The sequence below is a fragment of the Crocodylus siamensis genome, chromosome 6 (genome assembly GCF_052110815.1).
Source record: "Crocodylus siamensis isolate JL-2025a chromosome 6, ASM5211081v1, whole genome shotgun sequence".
Lineage (NCBI taxonomy): Eukaryota > Metazoa > Chordata > Crocodylia > Crocodylidae > Crocodylus > Crocodylus siamensis.
The window spans coordinates 53,180,432-53,202,362 of NC_143400.1; the positions used below are offsets into that span (position 1 = coordinate 53,180,432).

Genomic DNA, 21,931 nt, shown 5'->3' on the forward strand with positions numbered 1-21,931 from the left:
AGCTGTGGTAGTCGGTTCCCCCACCCTTGGACAGCTGACTTCAGCAGGGTCTCAGACCAGTGTAATGGCTCCATCATTCCCTGTGCAGGCCCCGCTGTCTTCTTCCAGACCTGTTGCTTAACCAGTGTTCACTATCCCTTCCCTCCTCTGCCGCACAACTTCCATTCTTCATGTAACCTGGGCAGTACTCGAAGAGGTACCCCCCTGCCAGTTGAAGGGATCAAAGCAAGTGCACAAGCGCTGTGGGGGGTGTAGGGACCCTCCTCCCCCTATAGAGCAGAGCCAGATCACTAATGGAGACTTATCCATATACCTTTTAATGAGACAACAGTACTGGGAACATAACCAGTATAAGCCAGGGTTATAGGGGATACTACAGTGCCCCGAGGGGGCAGGATTCAATAAAGGTTAGACGCTTACAGTCATTGACATATTCATCCAGTTAACAAAAGACCAGGTTAACAAAATATAAAACACAAACAGCAGGACAAACAATACTGGTGGGTGAATTATAAAGGGCACAAAATGTCAAATAACAAGGAATATAGGGCCTAGGTACCTGGAGAGGGGAAAAACACAATAACCCCTTTCCACTGCAACAAGAATTTCTCCCTGTTACTTCACTCACCCTAAGCCATCCCAGCTAGGACTTGAACTCGCATGTCCCACATGGTAAGCATACAGCCAGCAGTGCTGGTGCTGGTGCTGCTCTGAGCTGCTAGGGGTCTTGACCTTCCTGGAGCTCCAGCCTTTTTTTGAAGGCGCTGGAAGCAGAGCTGGGAACCTCTCAGGTCACTGTTCAGACCCTTGCTGGAGCTGGGGAGCCTCTCCTGCTGGCCACAGCCTCTCATAGGCAATCCTGGAGCCCAGCGGGGAGCCTCTCCTGCCGGCTGCATGCCGCGCTGCTGGGGGTCTAACTGCTGCCTGTAGGTCCCACTCCTTCAGGTGCTTCTGGGACAACTGCTCCCACCCCGCTGGCCCAGCTCTTGCCAGCTCTTTGAAGTTCCTTCCTTGTGGTCCCTCGCTGGTTTCTCCTGAGTTAGCCGTGCTGCCCCTTTTATCCCCCTCCAGGTGACCCAAGGGGCCAATCAAGGGACATGGAGGGTGAGTCTCTGGGGCCTGATTGGTGAGGAGAAGGAATCCCAAGTCCTCCAATCATCTTTTACCCTTTCAAAACCCCTGGGCTAAGTCACTGCCAGCCAGTCCATCACATTCAACACGTCTTTGTAAGCTCCAAGCAGGCAACGGGCCTTTGACACCAATTTCTTGAGTCCCAGCCTCATGTGCTCTGGAAAGGGCCACTGCTCAGCTCAAAGGAATTCATTCATCTGGCTGCAGTGCTAACTTGCAGCAGAGCACTAACTTCAAGCAAGTTTGGTGCAAACGTGGCCAGGTGAGTAGATAACTTGCATGAACCAGCTGGCACATTACAGAAGCTGTTCAGCCCTCAGCCAGCAAAGGGCTCCTTCATCCCCATGCATATAGGGAACACCAACACCTGCTGAGGCCACAGGGACCAGGCTCAGGAGGAAACCTGGTGTTGGGACCAGTCTGGGAGTGGGTGGAGGTGGGTGACCTGGGTAGCAAGCAGCTTGTGGGGTGCGAGCAAAAGGCTGGGAGCTGACTGAAGACTGAGCCTCCAGTGGGGAAGAGGCATGGAGCAGCTACAGCAGGAAGATGCAGGACAGCAGCACAGGCGTGCATGGGGAGGCATGCTTAGATGCTTCCCTGCAGACCCCAATAACAGGCTGCTCCTGTGGGCTGTTGGGAACTGCTGCTTAGATTTGCCACTGTGACTGTTGCAAGCAGATGTGCCCAAGGTCTTTCCACCTACCATTTTAACACCTCTTTATATCTTCAATGTGTGTGTAAACAGGATCCTCCCCACAGGACTACAGCCAGTACTGCTCAGAGCAGGTAGGAGCATTATCCCTGCCTGGGGTGCTCCCAAACATCAGAGGGGACTGGCGTCTTCCCCCTCGCCTCTTTCCCCCCAATCTCTCCCCACACCAGGGTCTGTTACAGCCTCAAAGACAGCCTATAGCTCAGTGTGACTCTGGGTAATTTCCATATCCATTATCACACTGAATTCAGCTCAGTCAGGTGTGACCTCATTCAGAAAAGGCAGCTGTTGGATGTTTCTAGCTAGAAAGCAGATCATGCTATGGCCTGGGCTAACGTGCCGCACACCATTCTCGAGTGACCTCTGGAGAACTGCATGAATGATTTACATTACCTTCTTCTTTTGAGCTACCAAATAATAGGCAGGGGCTTGAGGTTCACTGAGCCCTTCCTGTGTCTCATGAATACTGCATGATAGCACAAGTTACACAGCCACAGCTCCAAAATCAAGCTATGGCTAGACTGGCAGTATCCTTAGCTCAAAGTGATTGGTCCTAATGGGTTGAATAGAGATGATCAAAAGCTTTTCCCCTGAAAAAAGTCATTTGTTCGAATAATTCTTTTAAAAAAATCAATATGCTGACTCTTTTTTTGCAAATTTGTCTGGCTTTTTATTTATTATTATTTTTAAATAGTTCTGTCCAATAAATATCACAAGTGTTATTGAGACGGCTAATAGAATATTTTGTTTAGTGAAAACTGAGTATTAGGTAAATGAAAAAATGTCCTTGGTCATTCTGATGCCTTGCAAGAACGGAAGAAAATATCAGCAAAAAATGTCATTAGTATTCTCGCTGGCTGTATTTCCAACCTGCAAAACCAAAGCAACATAGAACCATTACCATTTTAAATGAACTGAGGCTTCCATTTTTCAAACAGCTCGGCCATTAAAGCAGGTTCATTGCAGGATACTCTGACTTTGATTTCTACCTCGCTGATATAAAAAACACCAGTGAACCTTTGTGTCTGTCTTTTGAGGCTCATTTTACCATTTGGTTAGGATTGCCAGGTTCCAGGCAGATTGCCTGAATTTATCTACACAAGCTGACCAAATATGCAGATTCTGTCACACTTTAGTAATGTGACACGTGAGTACTGTATGGTCTAATTCCCATTTGAGGCAAGCATACTCTACTTTTTTGTTGCACAGAGACTTTGGGCATAATGAAAGACATATTCTTTCCTCCAGAGAACAGCTCAGCTACTTTGAACATGTCTGCGTGTTCTTTAGCAAGACCGGGTTTTCACTCTCCACTGTGTCTACTGCTGGCTACAGCTCTATCAGTTCAAGATCTAAAAATAATCCCAAGCCTATAACTAGTGGTACCGAAATTCAAGCTTCCAGGTGATATCCTTTGTGATTGCTTTCTAGCCTGAACTGTTGCTTTTTATTGTAAATTCCATGTACATCGTTAGTGCTCTTCAGTAAAACTGGAGATTGGAGTTTGCAGACTGCGTTTTTTAGGTTTCTTGGGCTCTTGTGTCAGTTTGAAATGTAATGAGAGCGCAGCAAATGCTTGGCTTGTGCCTGACATTGTTTGCCTGAATGTTGTTAGCAGTGACTAGGTATCAGTAGGAATCATACTGCGTTCATAAACATTATTCCTTTTCACCCGTTGGCCAGTCCTATGCCAGGCTTTATTTGGACTACAGCTGCAGGTGTGTATCAGAAAAGCCCTATAATCTGCTCAAGGAGAAAGGGCAGGGGATCAACACTATTGATTGCTTAGTGATCAACTCTTGCTGTTCCTCCTCAGACAATCCAGCAGTGCTGAGTGATTAAAACCTGACCTGAGCCAATAAATTGACCTACTTTTGCACCCTCTGTATTTATTCTGACCCATACCCCAGGGCTGCCAGAAATCATGATGGTTTGTAATAGCCCTGGCTTTTTCAGAGGCCCAGGCCCCTTACAACAGGGATTGCACAGGAGGGTGGGGTAGATCTGTTTTACACCTCTTGTAGAACCCAGTTACCCAAAAGGCATTTTAGGGCAGCTGGCTCCATCCTTGCCATTCCTTTATGCCATCCAGGTGGTGCGAAGAGGCCACAGCACGTTGCATAGTGTGACCCTGAGGGTGTCTGCCTTGCCTTTGTGGGATCTCTTAGCCATTTCTATCTGTTTCAGTTCACAAAATTCACCATCGCCAACAGAATGCATTTCATTCCCACCAGGTCCAACGTCATGAGTTTGTCCTATTAACACCTCAACCTGGGCACAGTCAGAAATGAATGTGAATCTCCGTCATACTGTCCATTCCTGTCCCCGCAGGTTGAGGGGCAGCTGTGCTCCAACCAGCCCTCTAAGATGAAAAAGAGCCTTAAAAAATGTGGACCTGAAACCCATGCAGAGTCACCTTATGAGATGGGGAGGAGACGTTGCCATAGGTTGCCTTCTCCAGCAATTCTGTGCTTGAGGAGTGCAGGGAGCAAAATGGGATGTTCAGGACCCGTTCTGAAAAGCACTGATGTCAGTAGCAGGTTTTCACCTGGAACAAGCCCTGAGTGAAGGACCATGTGTAAAATGCTTGATTCATAGATGTGCTTGCAGCTCCCTGAACTGCTTTTGTCTGTGGGATTGTAGGCCCTCTCCTTGCTCAGTGGGTTGCTTGCCAAACCCATTTTCCACCTTCTGAGGGTGCTCAGCCATACTGGACACAAGACCATGCCTGCACTCACATCTGTCCAAGTTTATCAGTCTCCAGGGAATCTGAGCAGGAGGTGTCTGGTGGTGTGGGTGAACCTTACAAGAGTGGAGGTGATTTGCCTGGGGAGGGATCTCCCAGTGCAAATGCTCAGCAGAAGCTTATCTGAATTGTTTTTTGGTTTGTTTTTTGTTGGATTTTTTTGTTTGGTTTTTTTTTTTTGTTTTGCAGATAAGCCCATAACAAATTCATAGTGGCAGCTGAAAATTAATAGTGTGATAACCAGAAATAACCAGCCCTGAAGAAGAGAAAGGAATTAACAATGTAATATTTAACTGGACTCACTAAACATGACAGATTGATTAAAATTTAATGTACCAAAAAAAGAGGAAAAGACCATACAGAGAAGGCTAGATCCTCATGTGGTATAACTCAGCAGTGCCCCACTGGCATCAGTGGGCTATCTGATTTATGCCCGAGGAGGGTCTGGCCCCACAGAGCTAGCTTCTTGCAAAAGGAAACCCCACCATGATGGTAAATGTGTTTCTGCATGGGAGAAAGCATGGAAGGAGAAAGCCGGGCCAGACGCTGCTCCCTCTGCACGTGACACCTTGAAAACAACAGACTCAAAAGCTAGGATGGGATAAAGGAAGCTGGGGAGCAGTAGAGACCAGCAGGGCAGATGCGTGCTATGGCTCTGGAGTTATTGGGGTAAAGTCCACCTCCCTAGTTAACAACTGGAAAAATTGGTTATATTCTGCCTTGGCAAACCCCTGTGCTGCCAGCAGTGAGGGAAGATTAAACAGCAGGAAATTAGCCAGGGCCTCAAGAGCAAGCGTGTGCCTTTTGGACATAATCATGTTCCAACACCAGAAAAGGTCAGATCATCATAGTTTTGGTGATGGTCCCCAGAGCTTTCCCATCTGAGCTGCTCTCAGTTCATTTCATGCTCACTTGCAGTCTGCTCAGAACCTGTGCATGAGTCTGAGCTCACCGCATATGCTGCAAGTTACTGAAATGTTTCCTTTACCTTTCTCCAGAGGGCCTTAAAAGAAAATAATCCAGAACAAGGGGAAACCTTTGCTTCAAACTTCTCTACCTAATGGTTTTTTTCCTCTTTCTCTTGCAGTTGGGAAGACATCCCTGATCACAAGGTTCATGTATGACAGTTTTGACAACACATATCAGGTGAGACCTTCTCTCCTCTTTTTTGGCACTGGAGTATTGCTCACCTCTGTGGCCACCTACCCCACTGATTGATAACCATGCCCTTTGCAGAGCACCAGAGTCAGTTTGCAGCTGAAGTAAGAGGCTGGTAATGGATGTGCAGATGTTGCTCACATGTAAATCTAGCATGGTGACCTAGGCTGCCTGGTTGAAGATTAGCATTAGCATCTATGTACTTGCATCTGATTCTTTATATGTGAATTAAATCAGCTGGGCCTGCTAAGGGAGGCTCCCAGGTAGTGAATAGAAGTGTGTATAGCACATGCATTTCTATTAGGTGCTTAAACTGGCTACCAGCCAGCTTCCTGGTAATGACTGATATGAGTGCACTCTGGTTTCTGCTTGCATTACCTATTCTCAGGCAGCGCCATCCTTCCCCCCTGCAGCTGCAGGCACCGATGCTCCTTACAGCCGTCCTAACGAGGCCGCTCAGCACATTTGGTAGGTTTTTTTTTTCCTTACATGAGGCTAGTAACCATGATTGCTTGGCATTCTAGATGTGTGCTGATACGGCAGCTGTGATTTTTCACAGATTTTTAAAAGTCTCCACTGATAGAGTTGATCAGAAACCATTTCTTTGTTTAAAGCTAGAGGCTTGACTTTTCTCCCACTATAAATCAGGAAAGTTCCCACTGTAATAAATGGAATTCCTCCAGCATAAAGCTTATATTGGAGTAGAACCAGGCCTGAACCCTTTGTATCCCAACTCTACTTTGCGCACCAATTTCTCACTGAAGTGGCTTGGAATGCCAAAGAAAAAAGGCTGTACTTCTTTTTTTTTTCTTTGGCGCATGCAAACCATGGGATTTCCCGTCTTTTTTTCCTTTGCTTGTGGGATGAACAGTATCACCCCAGAACCAACGGAGAACACCTTGTAACTGCCTCCAGATGTCCCATATATCTCCCCCTTCCACTACATCTCAATGTTCTCCAGACCTGTTTGCATCAAGAGGCTTTGCATTCATCCAGAGATGGATGGAAAGAGAAAAATTAAATGTCATTTAGCTAAGAGATGAAGATACCAATCACAGCATGTGTATGCTGGCAGCTCCTGTTACAAAAGAACTGACGTGAACTTTTAAGTGATGCATGGTCTAAAAGTCTTGCCTCCATGTTAATGATGTTAGAGAAGTTTCATGGCTGTAGGAATCCATCTGTGGTCCTTCAGCAGCCAGCCCTTCATGATGATACATGAGCCCAGATCTGGAGTAGATGTCTTAGGGACAAGAGAGCAGGGCAGTGGTAATGGTTAAACCTTCTACAAGGTTTGCAGAATCCATACGCATGCCTGCTGCATCTTTGCAGCAACTATACCTGCCCTTGCCTGCAGCCCACACAAGTCCCTTTTGAGGGGTATTCCCCGTCCTCCATTTGCAGGAGAGCTGGCAGCAAGACCTAAGGGCAGGTTTTCCTACTTGTGCTCTACCTACGCAGCGCTCAGGGGGCAGTGGAGAGGCAAACTTTTTAAGCAGAGCTAAGACATCATAGTATTGCTGCTAGTATATGGGACCCCTGCACACTTTGTTCAGAAGGTTTGGGGTTTAGATCCCAATGTGCATGTCACACAAAGATACCACAAACAGCCTGCAACTGCCTGGCTTGGCCTACCCCAGATTTTTTTAAAGATCAGAGGATGAGATGTCCCTGAAAGAGTAAAAAAGCTCTCAATGAAGAGAACTTAGGCCATAGTTATGACAAAGCTTCCCAAAGGGCCAGGGAGCACTGTTGATGGATTAAAGAACATATCTGGGAGACCTGGAGAAATTTAGTCAGCAGGTCACAGCTGGAAAGGAGAAGTGGGGATTCCCTTGGTATTTGGGAAGCTGCCAGATAGCATAAAGCAATCACTGGTTAGCGTGAGGACCTTGGTGGCTATGCCAGGGACCAGTTTGTGTGCCACACCTGTGGGTGAGGCAGAGCCAGCACCTGAGACCTGTTTTTTGATGAATGTACTCTTCATACCTAGCCTCAAAATCCAGACCCCATCAGCCAAGGCTGGGCCAGGCTCATTGGTGCCAGTCGGAAGGCCAGAAGGGAACGGTGCACCACGTTGAATGGGTTGCGTGTCAGGGGCAGGGCTGGAGCATGTGGTACTCCAGTCAATCCTTGGCCAGCAGAATGGTCCCTGCGGCTCCTCTGTATTCTGCCTGCGGCCAGTTCAGGCGGGTTGCTCCCCAGAAGTAGACAGGTGGTTTGGAGGTGCTCTTCAGGTGTAAGATACATAAATAAAGCAATGTTTACCCACTACAAAGTTATCAAATCCTACACCCAGCACATTTCCCCTGTATTAATGAACAGAACATTAGCTAATTAGAGTATGTTGGCCCAAGGACTCTTAGGCAAGGAAACTGCTATGCCTATCACTTACCTTAAACTGAAAGTGCCATCATGCTAATGATTACACTTGTGTGCAACTGCTGAGAAGCTGGAGCAGTTTTCCTGGGCAAAAGTAGAAAGAAAGGGGGAAGATGCTGAAGCAAACAAAACAGAATTTGGTTGTTGTCACTGTCATTTTTGTAAAATCCCTACTTCCCTCCCTGCTTTCCTCATTGTTCTCAGTGCCTGACCTGGAGACATTTTTTTATTTCCTCCAATTAGGGAAAGGGCCATGAAGGTATATGACTATTTTTGGAGGAGGTGGAGTGGGAGTGGGGGTTTGATTTGGAAGTTGAACCCAAACACAAAAGATCCCACAAACACCAAAAGGCATTTCAGTTCAGTTCAGATCAGACCAAACTGGATGGTTTTTTTCCCAAAATGAAAAAGCTGTAACATTTTAATTTTTTTCAGCCCAGAATTTTCCATTCAATCCAAACTGAATCATTTCATTTTGATCACTTATTTAATAAAAACATGATGTTTCTCATATCCTGGGTGAGGGTTCTTATCCTTCGGCTGTTGGATAAAGGTGGGAAACCATCTACCCTCCTGGTAGCTTTGTGAATAAAGCCCCAAACAGTGTCACTTTTTTAGAATCATAGAAAGAAAGACCAGAAAGGACTTGTAATATCAAGTCCAGTCCCCTGCCATGGGCAGGAGTTAATTGGGCTCAAACAAGCTCAAGGAGGTACCTGTCCAGCCTCCTTTTGAACACCTCCAGGGATGGCAACTGCACCACCTCTGCTGGGAGTGTGCTCCAGATTCTAGATACCCTTATGGAAAATAAGTTTTTCCTTATGTCTAGCCTAAATTTTTCCTCAACTAGCTTGTGCCTATTGGTCCTTATCCCTCCAAGGGGTGCCTTTCTGAAGAGTTGCTCCCCTAGATCATGGTGTTCACCCCTGACATACTTGTAGGTGGCTATCAAGTCACCTCTCGGTCTTCTCTTACTCAGACTGAACAAACCCAGTACCCAGAGTCTCTCCTTATAGGACCTATCCTTCAGGCCCCGATTATGCAGGGGGTCCTTCTCTGTACCCTTTTGAGTTTATCCTCATCCTTCTTGAAGTGCAATGCCCAGAACTGGAGCTGTGGCCTCACCAATGCCAAATAGAGGAGGGAGGAGCACCTCCCTGGATCTATTGGCAACACATTGACGGGTGCACACCACACTTGTATTTGCCCTGCTGGCAACTTCATCGCACTGTTGGCTCATATTCATCCTCTGGTTGATTGGCACCCCCAGGTCCCTTTCAGATGCAGTGTCAGCCAGTGGACCACCTCCCATTGAATAGTTGTGATGAAGGTTCTTCCTACCCAGATGAAGGACCCAGCACTTGTCCCTGTTGAATCTCATCTAACTGCATTCAGCCCATAAGGCCAGCCTGTCAAGGTCATCCTGGATCCTTACCCTGTCCTCAAATATGCCCTCATTTCCCCACAGCTTGTTGTCATCCACAAATTTAATCATTGCGCTTTCCACTCCCTCATCCAAGTCATTGATAAAGATGTTAAAGAGCACAGGCCCAAGCACTGATCCCTGGGGGACACCACTGGAGACAGCCCTCCAGGATGAGGCCATCCCATCGATTACAACTTTCTAGGATCGACCTCTGAGCCAGTTGCCAACCCACCTCACTGTAAACTGGTCTAGGCCAGTACCCTCCAACTTAATTGAGAAAATCTCATGGGAAACAGTATCAAAGGCCTTGCTGAAGTCTAGGTATATGATGTCAACCTCCTGTCCCATGTCCAGCTGATTAGTTACCTCATCATAAAAGGACACCAGGTTTGTTAGGCTTGACCTCCCTTCGGTTTGTTTGTTAATACCCCACTAGTTACAGGCTTGTGGTTGATGGCCTTCTCAATTTTTTCAAAGATCTTTCCCAGGACCAAAGTCTGACTGACTGGTCTATAGTTTGCAGGGTTGTCCCTCCCCCTCTTTCTTAAAGATGGATACTACGTTAGCCTTCATTCAGTTGTTCGGGACCACTCCTGAGTTCCATGACTTTTGACACAGCCTCACCAGAGGCACCACTATGAGCTCAGCCAGTTCTTTCAGGACTCTTGGGTGCAGGTCATCTGGCCCAGGAGACCTGAAAATGTACAATTGTCCTAAGAGTACCTTCACCTGTTTGGGACTGATTTCATGTGGACAACCAAGTCTTTAGTTCTGGCTGTCTCGGGCACTTCTGGTTTTACTTCTCCTTACAAGCCGGTATGCCAGTTAACAGAGCATGCCAGCTGGTAAGGTGCCAGTTACTAGTCAGAGGGGACCAGCAGGCATTGGGGGAGTCCCTGTTCCCCCGAGCGCTACCAGGAGTGACCAGGAATAACAGTCACAAGCTGGCAGAGGGTAGATTCAGGCTAGACATCAGGAGGCGCTACTTCACGGTCAGGGCGGCTAGGATCTGGAACCAACTTCCAAGAGAAGTGGTGCTGGCTCCTACCCTGGGGGTCTTTAAGAGGAAGTTAGATGAACACCTTGCTGGGGTCGTTTGACCCCAGTACTCTTTCCTGTCATGGCAGGGGGTTGGACTCGATGATCTGCTCAGGTCCCTTCTGACCCTAGAAACTATGAAACTATGAGTTTACGGTAGTTTGGATAGAACTGAAACCACTGTTTCCCATATATGTATGATTCACCAAGAACAAATTGCTGAGCTCTAATTAAGGGGGAATTCCCTAAGAAATGGTGTGTTTACAACATGCCATTCTTAAAAGGAGATGCATTTCAGCCGAGATAAAAGGCCTGATGGTATTTAGCAGGTGTTTCCTCAGTGATGTTGGGTTGACAGGGCCACCTGAGCTGATCAATGCTGCGATTTACTGAGGTGAACAAACTACTCATTCACCTTTTACAAGCAATTAGAAATGCATCACAGGAGTGGCATAGCATGAGCAGGCCATATCGACTGGTTCATTAAAGGCTCCCTCATGTCCATTATGGCCATGTTGGATTCTCCAAACATGAACAATAGCTCTGCTCTATAAATATTTAATGGGCACCCTTCCAAGTGAAATAATTTGGTGACTTCTATTTCTTTTCTGACTACCCAAATTAGTAGAAAAGTGCAATCAATTTCACACTGCAAGGCACTGAGAGTAATGGGAAGATGACAATTATGAATGACCTCAACAGTTCCAAAATGTCATTGCCTGCTCTAAAGTAATTCCCCTCAGCCATTCCACAATGAGGTTTTTTTCATGTTGTGAATAGCAGTAGATCTGAAGTTGGGTCCAAACATTAGATTTGGGGGAGGAGGGGGGTGCAGAGGCTGCAAATTCGTTTTAATTTTAACCACAAACAAGCTCATTCTAAAATTGGCTTCCTCTGAAACCTGCTTTTTGTGCGCAGTGCCTAAGAGCTGGGGCTAGAAATGATCTCGGAGTGACCTCATTGGCTGCTTTCTAGGTTTTACACATCTCAGCTTTACCAGGACCTACTGCCACCATAATGCAGACAAGGGGTGCTAAGCCCTTGGCCTGCAGGCTGTGTCATCTAGCCTGTGTATATATATAACTGTATGATGTCAAAATGAATTGCTGTCTTCAGCCCCAAATTCTTTTTTTTTTTCACTTTCAGTTGGTCAAATATGTTTTGACTTTTTTGTCTCCAAACAGTTTTTTTTCCAGCTTTCTAAAACTGCCAATGAGCCACAAAAAGAATTGCTAGACTGGCATCATGTATTACATGTTTGTACAGACCTTGATCCTGAACAGTGATAGCACAGACATCATTCCAAGTAGGATACTGTGCCGGTGGTACACACCTCATTTTAAACTCCAAAAGGTACCCATCCAAATCCATAAAATTAATAAATCCCATGCTCCCTGCCCCCAACCCCATCACTCTTCCACAAGTGGGGTTTCACCCTCAGAAACATCCTCCCTTCCCAGCTACTGAAATGGCACATTGGTTTTGGGAAGACCAAGCTGGCGATGCTAGCAACTCAGCTATACTGTTGGCCTTTTTAGTAGCTGAATATTAATTTGAAAAGGTGCCCTTAAAAAGAGGAGTGATAAGGGAAGGTAGAGGCAGAAAGGCACTGTCCCTACTCTTCTCAGAAGTCGGGGGAACGAGATAAGATGCTTGGAAGCTCTGGCTGGGCAAGTTTACAGCACATGCCACTGCAGTAGCTGATCTGAGAGATATGATTCTCTGTTTACAGAAAGAATTGGAGGCCAGGGGAGGGAATATGTTTTTGCTATGTTTCTGCTTATAGTCAAATTACTACATTTCACATTCTATTTTCCTGTTATTTCTCTTTGGTGCCTTGGGTTAAGACTAGCCCTGATCACAACTGCTGCAACCAAACCCTGTCCTGATAAAGGTGTACTTCTCATTTTTAGTCCTGGATACGCATTATGGGGATTTGCACTGTTGTGACTGGAAACTCTCATACATAGTCCATGCAGCAAATGCTGTCCAGATTAACTGACCCATTTCTCTCCGAGGCAGCAATTCTCAAACCGTATTTGACTGAACACCTGCTGGTGAGATGTAGAAAGCTGGCTAGTCGCATGGGCTTCTTGTACATGCCACGAGGGTTTAATTCAATTTAGTTCTCCCTAAATTGAAACGGTGGATTTTTAAAAACACCACTTCAATTTAGGAAGAATTAAACTAAACTAACCCTCCGTGGTGTGTACGCAAGGGTCGAGGCCCAATCCTTACCTGCCTCTTCAGCAGGGGAGGAGGGGCTAAGCTGCCAGCTGCTGGTGGGCCAAGTGGTCCCTGAGCTGCACGGGGGCACCTGCCCACTGGCACCAAGCCCAGGCAGTCCCGAGGGTGCCGCAGCTGCGGAGGGAAGCACCAGACCCCCCACAGCCACGGAAACACTGGGCTGCTTGCAGGTCCACAGCTCTGCTGGAAGCCCTGCAGGCATCCTGGCAGCAGCCCAGGAAAGCAGCTCTGCCCAAGAAAAGTGGTGAGCCTGATCTTTTTTTTCCCACCCCCCTGGAGCCTGCCTGCCTGCCTGCCCGCCTGCGCTGTGTGAGGACCCAGTGCTTCCCTCTGCGGCTGCGGTGCCCCCTGGGACCACCTGAACCAGGTGCCTGTGGGCAGGTGCTGCCTGGTGGGGGACCGCCACTGCTGCGGAGGGAGCCACTAGCCCCCCACCACAGCCCAGGGATTGCTCTGCCCACCCGTAGCTTGCCCTCCCCTCCCCGCTGGAGAGGCAAGTAAGTCACTGGAGTGTGAGCACGACACAGGGATTTAATCAGCCCTAAATTGAAGCGGTGTTTTTTAAAACTTCAAGTCAAAGCCCCCATTTCATCTACACATGCCCTTAAGTAGCAAACTAAACACCTCGGAGGTTTTTTATCTTGCTATGTACCAAAGTCATTTAAAGCTGAATATGCCACCAAATGTGCAAACGGCAATGCCATTAAAGCAGTGAAAACAGCATTTAAGGTGCTTTAAAGGCCAATTTTGTGTCGTGTACAAAGGCCCATGGTACCAGCTCTCTTCTGTCAGATCAGCTGCCAAATCGCATTCAGTGTAACTAAAAATCTGGCCTACATTTTTACAGAAGTGACCCGTGATATTTATTTATTTATTTTTTGAGCACACAATTTTTGAGCACCCTTAAAGGAAGCTGATTTCAAAAAAAGATGGCACACTCACCCATTGGACCTTTTCAAGCTCCCCCTTTGACGTTGGGGGTCACTAGGCACTTTTGGAAACGTAGGCCTATGTACTTTCCTAATTATGGCATGTTTCCATGGAAGCGCTTGCTGCAATTTGTCCAGGGAGGCTGTTCAACCAACAATAGGAGGACTGAGCATCCTTGCAACTGCAGCTGGAAAGAGGAGTGCCTGTGAGGTGAATGGTGCTAATCATTGTATTCCTTCCAATATAAGATGTCCTTGAATATAAGATATGCCTACATTTTCTAATTCTCACTTTAAAAAAACTAAACAAATCACCCAAGAGCCATTTACAAGGACACAACCTCTGTGGTACATGTAAAAGCTTTTCATTTCTTTTCTTAAATCAAATTCAGGTCATTTTTAGATGAAATATTTGGTTTTAAATTAAAATGAGTGCCTTATAGTCAAAGGCATTATGGTATTTGTTTGCAATTGTAAATAAAGGGTTTAAATCTACAGGCCCAAATCCTCATCTGATGCAAGGTGATGATGTTATAATATTAATTATTCATATTGCGGTAGCACCTAGGAGGCCTGATTGTTGGTTTAGATGCCATTTTGCTGGCCGCTGTACAAGCCCAGAGGAAAAAATGCAACTCTAAAAGACCTTATGTTCCAAACGAACAGAGGCATTGGGACTACATCACCCCATCTGCTTACGACTGGCCCATTTTGTAAAGAAAGTACAGTTTTAGTGTGATGGTTAGACTTGGCTGAAAAGCACTAGGCAGCCTTTCTGAATGGGGGTTGGTTCAGGAGTTTCACACTTGAGTGCCAAGTCAGGTTTGTACATGAAGTAACAGGTAGTCCATCAAAGCTGCCTTCTTGCCTTCAGCCATAAGCCAGTCTGGAGGAGGACTGGGGAAAGGAGGAAACGGTCATATTTCATCGATTGTGGAGGGGCATCTGAGAACGGAGAGGCAAATGGAGAGGGGAAACTATTGTACATGCATTAAAGCACTAACATTTTTACAAACAGAAAATGTGAAGCTTCAGCTGGCTGTGAGGGTCCTGCCTACTAACTCCTTACAGTGCCAAAGCCCTGTTCCCTGGACCTCCTCCATTCATCTTCCATGCCCTGTAAATCCCCCCTCCATGAGCTCACTCATGGAGCCCCCCCGTTCCAAGACCAGGTAGCTCAGTATCATGGTCTCCAGCAGTAAATTCCAGCTGTACTTTTAGACCCCCACACCCTTCAGATTCATTTCCTAATTTTTACTGAACTCTCACTACAAAAATCTCCTCCCGTGCATGTGGTCAGCAGGCAAGGAAGGGATGGGGGGCATGGAAAAACTCAGCAAGTTCAATCACTTCCTGGGCAGCAAAGGGTGAGGGAGCTTGGGGAAAGGTTAACGAACAGCCTGCTTGTACAAAGGCAGCATCAGCCTCTGCTCAACATGAGACGTTCAGCTTCAGTGGGGAAACCATGTGGGACAAGAGGGAGGAATAAATCATTTGGTTCTCCAAGGGTCAATAAACAGTCAAATTATTTTAGACTTCTCATCTCCCCGCATCATATTCTCTTCTGTCTGGTGCTTCTCTTCTGTTGCCTTAAGCTAGGACAAGCCTTGATCACAGCATATTTTGTTCGAAACCTTTCAAACGCAGATGTCCCCCTCCCCTACCAGAGCACACTGCCAATCTGGAAACTTATTAAGTTTTGCCAGCCTCATTTGCATGCTGATTTGCATTGATTTGACGACGACACTTCCCTTTGACAGTTAATGCAAAACGTACGGACAAAATCTTATCGAAATGGACTTAGCTCTAGTCCATTTGCAGCTTCCGACAAATGGCTGGTGCCATTTGCTAGGCAATGGCTGATCAGAAGCACGTTTCAATTCATTTTGATGTCTTCCAAAGGAAAGGATCCAATGAAAATATATGCAAATTAGCACAAAGATTCATACTTCAGACTTTATTATGGTGGCTTATCTATGTGAGGAGGTATAATTACAGTTCACTGTAGTTAAGCACATAAGAATCACAACAGAGCCTGGGGTTGCATGCACGCATCCCATTCCAAGGCTGAATTTTGAAACCAACCAGAATGAAAATGGTTGAAGCAGGCCCCTAGTGATGGTGAGACCACTGCATCCTCATTGTGACCCAGCTGAATTTGGCCTACAGGAATGGCACCCCCTCTTCCTAAAGAGGTCAGGCACAGCCATTTCACCATCCTCACACCCTGCAAAAATGGTCCTACCAGGCCATTTGAAGGGTGCTATTTGCAGCCCAGTCCTGATCTGTGAGAAACAGATGTTTTGCTAATGCACTTTTTATCCTGGATGGCCTGTTGCTCTTTTCAGACTGTTTCCCTGATCCGTTAGTGTCACAAACTTAGTCTTTTTCACAATACTGCCATTTTTTAAAGCACTGTTCTATGCTTATTTTTAAAAGCCATTCGTTAAGGGGGAAGCGACTATGTCCTGGAAGACAATGTATTCCACTTCCTGAAAGCCTCCAGTAATAAGAACAATCACTTAATTACCATGTTTCAGATCTCAACAAGTTTCAGTTAAGAGGGCTTTACTGTATTGCACCAGCCCTGCTACGTACTCAGTGCTGTCTGGTGACGAGATGTTGCCACCTAATATACCCTCTGAATGTGCCCATTCCTGCTAGCTTAACAGTGTTTCTGTTCTCTCTTCTTTCTTCACTCTCACTCTTTCTTCCAAGGCCTTGTGCCACAAGGTTGTGTTAAAATGGTGGTAGGCCTGAGTTGCCCCCTCTCCTTCTCCTCCTGGCCAGCCATCTCTCTCCCTCTCATCTTTGCTTTCTTTTCTTCAGCTGGCAGCTTGTTGGAATGACATAATCTGTCCATCTCTCCTCAGCCGTCCTCCCTGCTTTTCCACCCCCATGTGCTTTGTTCTCCTGGCAGTTGGCTCCTCTTAAGTGATGTATATTTGAGTGCCTCTGAGCTTTAGAGCATTGAAACTAGGTTACTTGCCTCTATGAGACAGGTGGGGGTGGGAGGTCAGGATACTGAGCTAATCAGTCACTTTTCTGGCTTGCCTGCTTTTTAATCCCTTCACCCTCATCAAATTGTTAAAGCATAGCAACAAAAGGAGCCCAGACTCCTTGCACTCTTTCAAGCTTTGGGTGCCAGGCCCCTCAATACTTCTTTTAGTCTGAAGCCAGTGTTTGCAGAACTGTGTGAGAGGGTTTTGAGTTGGGGGAGCAGGTCCAGGCCCTGAGGAGGGGAGGGGAGGGCAGGTGAGCAAACTCTTAAAGTGTCTGTCTACAATGCTGACATTAAAAGAGGCGTTAAAAGAGGTTTCTGGGGCCTGGGTTCAGATTCAGCCGTGAAGTGTTTCTCTGCTAGAGCAGGCAGAGTGCAGATCGTGACCAGCAGAGGAAGGTTTCTATGACATGTACATAATGGCGCTGCTCTCCGTGGGTCCTGCACAGGACTGTAGCCCTTTAATGCCTGCAGAGCATGAGTGCTTGTGTTTCTGGTACAGTTCACGTAAGACCAAATTTTCAAATTTGGGGGCAAAAGGTGCACCTTTGACTCCACATTTAGCAGCTAAAGTCCTGTCTTGGTCAGTTAAGGCAGGGCTGTGCAACGGGCAGCCCATGCAACTCTCAAGGAGCAGTCCCCAGGCTCCCTCCAGCACCTGGGGTCTCTAGGCCTCACCTCTGGCTTCTGCTTCCTGCACCTGCCCCAGTGGCCACAGTGCTGTGAGAGCCCAAGGCCAGCAAGCTGGGGAGGAGGGCTGCAAAGGGGGGCCACCTGCGTGGGAGGGGAGAGCCCCAATGCTTAGAAGTTGTCTGGCCCTGACATAAGGCTCAGTTGAGGTCCTTAAAGTTATGGTGCAACCCTGGATCCTGTCTACAAGTCCAAGAATCCAGGGAGTTTCCTCAGAACTATGAATCCCCTGACACTTTATCAATAGCAGGCTTGGTGCCTAGATGTTTGATAATCCCTCTTGACAGCTCTATCACCTTATTATGTCTCATGCAATGACATTTTCCCCACACTGTAATGTGTGCAAGTACACCCATCTTTGAAACAAGGTGCAGATTGTCACTTATGAGGTCCTATCACAAAGTCTCTGGGAATTATTTTACTCGGTTTTTTAAAAAATGTTATTGGTAATGAGCATGAGTTGAAATGGAAACTGCCCAAAGGAAAGGATTGTTGTCAATACATTTCTTGACTTGACATTTTTAGAAAAGGTATTTCAGAATTTTCAAAAATGTTCAATATAGACATGACAAAATCCAGGCTTTTTTAAAATTCCAAATCACTTCTGGGTTTGATTTTCAAACTAAGTATAGTAAAAAAATATATATTTTTTTAAAATGAAGGATTTTAATCACGCTAACTTTATTTTCAACAGAGATTCTCAGTTTGCAAAATTTCAAGACTTTGATTTTTCAGACCAATTTGGAACAGGAAAACATTTTGAAATCTAAAAACAAATGTGCAGGTTGGGAAAACAGTTTTCTGCCCAGCTCTGCTCTGCAGTCACATGCTAGACTCAGGAAGAGCGGCAAATGTAAAGAAGGGGCACTGATTACCTTACCTCGTGCCAGCTCTGATGCAAGAAGGTCTTTGCTGTCCATGCAACATATAATTTAAAATGCTGCCTGCCTGACTGCCCCCAAATACCCTCTACTGCTCCTCTCATTCCCTGTCTCTTCATCTCTTACAGGCTACGATCGGAATCGACTTCTTATCAAAAACCATGTACTTGGAAGATCGGACAGTAAGTAGCAGAAGCTGGTGAACCACTCACCTAGTCAGTCTGACGGTGCAGAAAGAAGGGGTGTACAGACCCAGTGGAAGAGGAAATGCACTAGTTAGATCCCTTCCAAGGTGGCCAAACTTACTAGAGCAAATACACTCACAGTGCTCAGGGTTGGGCTTTCACAGAACTTGGAGCTGACTCTAACCAAATGCCTTTTCTGTTGGGTCCTTTATTTGCTTTAATTACTTGAGCATTTAGGTTTAGGGACATTTTCTGGAAGAGCTGATCTGGGCCCCAAACTGATGTCCCTCAGGACATCCAGGGAACCTGAATCCATGACTCGCAGTGTTGTTCAGATGGAGTCTAAGTCAATACAGTTCAGTTTTTCCAAAAAAAAAAAAGCTAGAAGGATGCATGTACTCCTGCCCTGCTCCCCTCGAGGGAAGCATGTGATGCCCAAAGGAGAATGACATCCCTGCTCTTCCCACAGATGCCCAAGACCGCTGTTCTTCTGCTCCTTCCATATCATTACCCTTGTCCCGTGTGGGAAGAGGGCTCAAAGAGTCTCCCCTTCCTGCACACACACACAAATTTCACACCCTGTGTTAGAGTTTGGAACAGGCACTGCCCTTGTGCCTGAGAGAGAGAAATGCTCCTTCCTTGAGCCACCAGGATGCAAACTGCCCCAAAACGGGAAAGGGAAGGCAAAGACATGCCCTTGCTTCTTCCTGGCTGTTTCATCCACAGGGATGTGGCAGTGTGCAGTAGGTATGTTTTCCTGGGGCAAACGGCTGGATTGCGCTTTCCAGTTCTTTTCCCCTTGGCTTTTATCAGCATCACCCCCTAGTCTGGACTATGGCTCAGGCAGGGAGGTCACAAATCTGGCTATTACTTTAGGCCCAGGGACACATGGCAGGAAGGATGAGCCACCTTTCTATCTCTCACATAGGCTCTGATCCCACTTACAGCCCTGATGTTCCCTGAATGCATTGGCTCCTTGTCATTAGCACCATTGGCTCTCCCAAATGGAAATGAAAGGATGAAAGTCTGTGTCACAGAGGGGTGTGTACAATACCTCCTAGAGTCCCCATGGGGGAGGCTGGCTCTGCAGTGCTCCTTATATGATCCAGTGGCTTAACTCGGCAATTGAACCCTAGGAAGGCAGTCGGAAGTGCCTGGCTGTTCAGGCTTGTTCAGCACAAAGAAAAGGTTGCCCCACTGGGCAGTCTCCCGCTCCATGGGCCTGTAATTTGCCAGTTCGCAGATGTTGCATAAAATAGCAATTGAGGAAAATCCTCTATTTAAAGGTTTTGATTTATTGATTTGGGGAAATTTTGTACAAGGAGAAGGCAATGTCAGAGAAAATGGAAGTGCAATGTAATGAGAGAGAAGCAGCAGGCTCATTAATAAACAGCCTCTGCCTACCTATTCCACTGTTAATGCACTCAAAAGCATCTATCTTAGGTTTAATGGGCTGGGTCTCTTTCAAAAGACACTCTGCTCATCCTAATGAAATCCACGGATGAACCACAATCTCAGTAATGGAGCAGCTGCAGAAAGGTGCTGGTAGATGCCCTCAGACATCTAAGGAGATTTGTCTCTGAGCTGTGAGCTGGTGGGTAGGGGAGATACAACTGCTGTGATATATATAGATCTTTTTTTTAAGATCTATTTTCTAATCCTTTCAAAATGCTGTGGGTCAGTTTAGGATTTATGAAACCGCTGCACTGAGCCTTCAGATTTTAAGCAGGCACTAAGCAAGCTCCCCTCACCCAACCCTGCCAGTGCTCTAAGTGCTGGCTTTGGACCTCCAGACCGGAGCAGGTAGGGACAATCCTGTCAGACTTTGCTTGTGATCAAAAATTCAAAACCAAGTTCCCAAGGGTGAACAGCATATGTGGCCCTGTTGGCATGGTAAATTAATTATGCTAATGCTGGTGTCCTCAAGCACACATGATGCTCTGGGTGGGTTACCCCCTAAACCAGAAACAGCATAGCGAGGTCTGTGTAGTGCACCAGACACAGTTGCATGGGCCAGTTAGCCCAAATCCATGCTAAATAGCTAACCAAAAGCACCATGTAATATTGTTTTTAGTCAAGAATGTATTCTACCCAGAGCAGTACAGGGCACATCTACACATTCATTAATGTGCAGTAGTTACTGCTAACTTAGTTTAGTATGTGCTTAATGAAGTACTAATTAAATGTGCAGGAGCCTAAAACTGCTGCACAGTGGCATATTATCACGGTTTTTGCCCAGCACACTACTGCACGGTGTTATTAGTCTACTGCGCATTAAGTATCTCATGTAGACATGCCTAAAGTGTCCTTACTTTTGATGGCTGTGGTAAGATTGCCATGCAGACCTGGCCTGTATTCACCTGCTTCACTCACACATCTCCTGGTTCTCTCTTTCCTTTCAGTTTCAGGGTACAAAGAGGTGTCAATGACATCACATTTGTGCTACCATCAAAATTTTCATGGTGGCACAAACAGCAGGCAAATAGACGTTTTTACGCTTCTTCACCCACAGCAGTAGCTGTGCTAAAAGGTAGTGTAAAATATGGCTGTTTTATTGCGGTGGATGTCTATTTCCTTCATGGCAGGAAAGTGCTGACTGCACTCTTCAGCCACCCTGGGCAGCTCTCAGGGACCTGATCCTGCATACCCTGGGAATTCCCATGCAGGTATGGGGCCCTCAAGCCCTGGGAGCACCTGCCTGGCTTTCCCTACTTACCTCTCCCTGATTCTTTTAAAAATCTCATCCCAGATTAATGGTTGGCTATGGAGCCTTTTAGTGTAGCACAGCTGTAAAATGTAGTTTTCCTGGTTGTTTCTCTGGCTGATTGGTTGTTTCCTCCTGTTGCTCTCTGCCCCGGCAGGTACGGTTGCAGCTCTGGGACACAGCAGGCCAGGAGAGGTTCCGAAGCTTGATCCCCAGCTACATCCGAGACTCCACAGTGGCTGTGGTGGTCTACGATATCACCAGTAAGTTGTGCTGTCTGCCTGATTTGTCTGTGCCTGATGCTGGCATGATGGGTGCTGCTTAGGCAGCTGCCCAGCGCAGATGTAAAACACCCCTGGGAAAGGGGAAAACGCAAGGCAGGGTGCCAGAACTGGGAGCTGACTAGCTGGGAGGTCTGAGTGTAGCTGAGAGGGAATCTGGCTCAGACTAGCCTCAGAAGTGCACAGGCTTCCCATGCCTCCAGGCCAGTCAAGCTCTGCTCGGAGCAGAAACTAAGGGAAGGGGGAAGTGTAGCAGACGTAGGTGGATCGATTTGCATTCCCTTGATTCCTGGGGCAGATCTAAACAGTGTCAACTTTCAGCCCCTAGTGGGTGTTACACCACTGAGGGGATATGTATTAAAGAAGATTTAAAACCTCTTTACCAGGGCTGGGCAAATTAGTGCTGGCAGGCCAAATCTG

General features: G+C 46.6%; 1 protein-coding gene across 2 annotated transcripts in view; it reads left to right on the forward strand.

Annotated features, from left to right (window-relative positions):
* Nucleotides 1-21,931, forward strand: part of RAB6B (RAB6B, member RAS oncogene family) — a 104,505-nt gene that overhangs the window by 53,253 nt on the left and 29,321 nt on the right. For both annotated transcript variants that reach the window (XM_090051825.1, XM_090051827.1), the window contains exons 2-4: nucleotides 5,677-5,735; nucleotides 18,470-18,523; nucleotides 21,388-21,493. In XM_090051825.1, coding sequence (XP_089907951.1) covers nucleotides 5,677-5,735; nucleotides 18,470-18,523; nucleotides 21,388-21,493 — 219 coding nt within the window. The remainder of the gene's footprint in view (nucleotides 1-5,676; nucleotides 5,736-18,469; nucleotides 18,524-21,387; nucleotides 21,494-21,931) is intronic.